This window comes from Parus major, chromosome 19, assembly GCF_001522545.3.
Source record: "Parus major isolate Abel chromosome 19, Parus_major1.1, whole genome shotgun sequence".
Taxonomy (NCBI): domain Eukaryota; kingdom Metazoa; phylum Chordata; class Aves; order Passeriformes; family Paridae; genus Parus; species Parus major.
In genome coordinates, this window is record NC_031787.1 from 499,120 (window position 1) to 503,908 (window position 4,789).

At 65.2% G+C, this 4,789-nt stretch overlaps 1 protein-coding gene across 1 annotated transcript in view; it reads left to right on the plus strand.

Annotated features, from left to right (window-relative positions):
- Positions 1-3,778, plus strand: part of ELN (elastin) — a 22,366-nt gene extending 18,588 nt beyond the window's left edge. The window contains exons 24-34 of the mRNA XM_015646201.2: positions 417-539; positions 732-785; positions 945-1,067; positions 1,233-1,280; positions 1,660-1,701; positions 1,899-1,937; positions 2,330-2,356; positions 2,754-2,795; positions 3,078-3,104; positions 3,197-3,247; positions 3,379-3,778. Of these exons, the coding sequence (XP_015501687.1) occupies positions 417-539; positions 732-785; positions 945-1,067; positions 1,233-1,280; positions 1,660-1,701; positions 1,899-1,937; positions 2,330-2,356; positions 2,754-2,795; positions 3,078-3,104; positions 3,197-3,247; positions 3,379-3,428 (626 nt within the window). The 3' untranslated portion in view covers positions 3,429-3,778. The remainder of the gene's footprint in view (positions 1-416; positions 540-731; positions 786-944; positions 1,068-1,232; positions 1,281-1,659; positions 1,702-1,898; positions 1,938-2,329; positions 2,357-2,753; positions 2,796-3,077; positions 3,105-3,196; positions 3,248-3,378) is intronic.
- The last annotated feature ends 1,011 nt before the right edge of the window (positions 3,779-4,789 follow it).

The following is a 4,789-nucleotide window of genomic DNA, read 5'->3' on the forward strand; positions in this document are numbered from 1 at the left end:
TCCATCCATCCATCCATCCATCCATCCATCCATCCATCCATCCATCCATCCATCCATCCATCCATCCATCCATCCATCCATCCATCTCACCACCTCTCCATCCGTCCATCCATCTCACCACCCCTCCATCCATCCATCCATCTCACCACCTCTCCATCCATCTGTCCATCTCACCACCTCTCCATCCATCTGTCCATCTCACCACCTCTCCATCCATCTGTCCACCTCACCATCCATCCAGCCATTCATCCATCCTACCATCATTTCAACCCCTTCTCATCCAGCCAGAGGCCCATCTCATAATCCATCCACACACCTCCCCCCTGCCCCCACGGCCTGCCATGCCTTCTCATCCAACTCCTTCTACCACTTTTCCTCCTGAGCTGAAGCCCCAGCCCTTCTGTTTCTCCTTGCAGGAGCAGGTGGCCTGGCTCCCGGCGTGGGTGGCCTGGCTCCCGGCGTGGGTGGCCTGGTTCCTGGAGTAGGTGGCCTGGTTCCTGGAGTAGGTGGCCTGGTTCCCGGTGTTGGAGGTGTCCCAGGTGAGGAGGAGGAAGGCAAGGGTGGGGGCAGCGTGGCTGGTGTGGGGGCAGCCCTGGGGGGCAGGACAGGCTGGAGGAGAACCTCAGCAGTCTCCCCTGGGGGATGCAGACAAGGCCTGAGGGATGGCTCTGCCCAGGTTTGTTGTGAGGCCTCCCCAGGGTCGCTGATCTCCCCTTGCTGTCTCTGCCCAGGTGTTGGAGGTCCAGCAGCAGCAGCCAAAGCAGCAGCCAAGGCAGCCAAATTTGGTGAGTCAGCCTGGGTCTCAGTCTCCCCACCTCAGTGTCAGCCTCGGTCTCCCTGCCAGCCCTGGAGGCATTGAGCGGTGCAGGGGATGGCACCCGGGCCTGGCACACATCCCACACGAGCAGGGGATCACAGCTGCTGCCTCACCCCTCTCTCTGCAGGTGCTGGGGCTGGAGGGGTGCCCGGTGTGGGCGGAGTGCCCGGAGTGACCCCCGGCGTTGGTGGCGTGCCCGGCTTGGTGCCAGGGGTGGGAGTACCTGGAACTGGCATCCTTCCCGGGGCAGGTACAACGCTTTGTCCCCCCCTGCTTGGGGACAGTGCTGGCTGGGAATGCTAAAAGCCACATGAAGGGGTGGCAGGGAGGGATGTGTGTGGGATGGAGGGCGGTGGCACATGAGCGTGGTGTGGGGGTGACTGTCCTAACTGTGGTGTCCTCGCTCCCTTTGCAGGCATCCCCCAAGTAGGGGTGCAGCCCGGTGCTAAACCTCCCAAATTCGGTACGTACCCCTGCCGTGCCCCTGCCCCAGGGCCACCTCGGACTGTCCCCGGGCACTCTCCTGCTGTGGCCATCGGGGTGCTGACCTCTCCTCCTGTCCCCTGTGGGCCCACGGCACCCCGATGGCGTGGGAAGTGGTGTGCTGTCACCCATGGATGCAAAGTGCCACCTGTACCCCTGCCCTGGACTTGCTGGGGACAGTTTTCCCCTTCAGGAGTCACACAGGGGCTGAAGCCCCTCTGGGTGCTGTGAGATGGGTGCTGGGGACTCCCAGCATGGGGGGCAAGGCCAGCCCGGCAGGTTGGGCGGTGCTGGGGGGTGCTCCGGGCTGGGGGGGACAGGCTGTGGGGGGACAGGTGCTAACGGTGTCTCTCTGGCAGGTGTTCCTGGGGTTGGAGTCCCAGGAGTTGGTGGCCTCCCAGGTGAGTGCTGGCAGTGGGGATGTGCAGGCAGAGGAATGCTTCCCTAGGGGTGTGGAGCTGGAGGAATGCTTCCTCTGGGCATGGGGAGAGCGGGGTGCCCCAGGAAGGACGGGCACACTTGGGACTGGCTGAGGAGCGGAGCAGACACTGCCCCACTGTCTGTCCCTGCTGGTGCTTACCCGGGCTACTCCTTGTAGGTGGCCTAGGAGTCGGTGGGCTCGGAGCTGGTGGCCTCGGTGAGTGATGCTGGTTCTGGGTGCCAGGGCTGAGCTGCAGGGAGCAGCAGCAGCAGTGGAGAGCTGGCAGAGTGATGGAAAGCAAAGGGAGTCTGTGGGTCACTTCTGTCCCCTTCCAGTCTCACAGTACAATCCCACCCCACTCCTTGCCTTGTGCCCCGTCCTGTTTGCCACCTGCCGTGTTCCCAGGGATTGCCATTGCTGGGCAGGGACTGAGGGCCACAGCACCAGCCTTGCCCATGCCGTGGGAACAGGGGATGGTACAGTACCATGTCCCCAGTGTGTGGAGATTCAGGTCCCTCCTGGGACGCTCTGGGCCCCTCCTGAAGGGTCTGGCTGTGGCCCTGGGGCTGCACTGGTACCCCCCTCTGACACAGCACTCTTGTACCCAGGAGCCGCTGGGAAACCTCCCAAGCCAGGTAAGGGACAGCCAGAGGGGCTGGACGAGTGACTCCAGCCCCTGCTCCCATCCACATTGCCATGGCTGTGCTCACGCTCCCCACCCTCACTGAGCCTCACCCACCTGCAGCTTTTGGTGCTGGGGGGCTGCAGCCAGGTGAGTGCTGCAGTTTGGGGCTGGTGTGGGAGCGTGTCCCCTACCCTGCCACACCGGTCCCCGCTTGCTGCCATTCCCTGCTGGCACACGGCTGCCTGGGAGAGCGCTGGGAAGCCAGAGGGGTGCCAGGGTGGGGACGGCAGCTTTTGCATCAGCGCCTGTCCCTGGAGTAAGCGAGGGATCCCAGGCGAGCTGTCCCCGCTCCACGTTAGGGTGGCACTGCTGTCACTGGCTGTCACCGGCTGTTGCTTTTTCCCCAGGGGTTGGAGTTCCCGGCTTCGGCGTATCACCGATATTTCCAGGTACCACCCCCAGCTCGGCACCTCAGCGCACAGCCGGGACATGGCCGGTTCATGGGGCACGGGCCGGGGAGGGACCCCCGGGGCCGGGGAGAGACCCCCGGGGCTGAGGAGAGACCCCCGGGGCTGAGGAGAGACCCCCGGGGCTGAGGAGAGACCCCCGGGGCCGGGGAGAGACCCCCGGGGCTGAGGAGAGACCCCCGGGGCCGGGGAGGGACCCCCGGGGCTGTGGGACAGACAAATTGGGGTGCCTCGTGCGTGCTGAGGGCTTCGCTCTCCTTTCAGGTGGGGTCGGCGGCCTGGGATTTGGCGGTGAGTAGCCATCGCCCCGGCACGGCGTTTTGGGGTGGGGGTGCGGGGGTCCTGCTCATTCCTGCTCATTCCGCTCCGCCTTCCCCCTGCAGGGAAGCCCCCCAAGCCCTACGGAGGAGCCCTGGGTGCCCTGGGCTTTAGAGGTGAGCGCGTTTCCCGGCTGGCAGGGCCGGTTGTGCCCCCGGCCGTGCCCCCGGCAGTGCGGGCTGCGGGGTGCGGGCTGCGGGGTGCGGGGTGCGGGCTGCGGGCAGGGCTCACCCCGCGTTCCGTGCAGGCGGAGCGGGCTGTGCGGCAGGGAAGTACTGCGGCAGGAAGCGGAAGTAACGCTCCGTCACCGATCACCTCATGAACTTTGGTGCTACTGCATGGTCCAGAATGTAAATCCGAAGCAAAGCTGAGACACCCCCTCCTCAGGCCCCGGAACCCCCCCCCGTCCATGCCGGGGCCGTGCCCGGCCCCGCGTTCCACGGAGGGACCCCGCGTTCCCCGGCAGCGTCCGGGGCCCCCCGGCCCTCGGTCCCGGCAGGGAGCGCGGAATAAAGTGCGGGGAGCAGCCGTCCCCCTTGGTGCTATCGCTCTCTGCGGGATTTGGGGGGCCCCTCCGCAGCCCCAGCGCTGACCCCCGGGGGGCACACAGGATGAGGGGCCCCCCGCATCGGAGGGACGGGCGGAGGGAGGGAGGGAGGGAGGGAGGGAAGGGGATGCCGGCGGCGGGGGCTGTGCGGGTAGGGATGGCCCCGGCAGCCTGGCCCCCACCCCGGTCCCCGCGCTCCCCCCGGTCTGGGGGGGCCGCGGGCAGGAGGGGCTCGGTCCCTTCACGTTGCTCACTTTGCTATAACTGGGTGGGACGCCCTATACAGAGGGACTCGCTTCTGACAGACTAATAAAGGACAAGTTTTTAAAGGATTCTGGCTCCATCCTGTGTCCCGTGTCCCTGACCCCTCGCCGTGGTGGTGGTAATAATGCAGGGGTATAATGCACCCCACCCCGTGGCACTGCACAAGCCTGGAAACTTGGGTCCTTGCTTCAAGGATGTCACTTGTCCCACTGCATGGTCACAGCCCTGGGACACACGGGAGGGGTGGGGGGACAGCCGGGGACCCTAGGGGTTACCCATGCCTTTTCCCACAGTCACAACCCAGGGTCCCAGAGGGAGGTCTGTGCCCTGGCCTGAGGTGTCGGGGACATCTCTGTCCTGTCCCAGTGTGACAGGCTTGGGAAAGGTCTCTGCTCTGACTCACAGTGGGGCCTGGGGGTGCAGGAAGATGTTCGTGCCTTGTGACCCGGTGACAGCTTAAGGACCAACGGGGCTGTGCCTGCCCTTGGTGACAGCCCAGGGGGTGACATCCATGTGCTGTCCCATGGAAACAGTGCGGGGAATGAGAGGGACATGCACACCCTATCCCACAGTGACAGGATGAGGTCCATGTCCTCACAATGGTGGTGGCCTGGGGATGCAGGGAGATGTCCATGCTCTGTCCCGTGGTGACAACGTGGGAAATGAGAGGGACACTGATGGTGACACCCCAGGGCGAATGAGGACACCTGTGCCTGACCACGGTGGGGTACACACGTGATGGATGTGTAGTGGGTGTGGATGTGGCGACACGCCCTGCCCCTGGGGCTGGCCTGGCGTAGCTGGGGACACTAAGCTGTGTGGGGACACCAAGCTGTGTGGGGACACC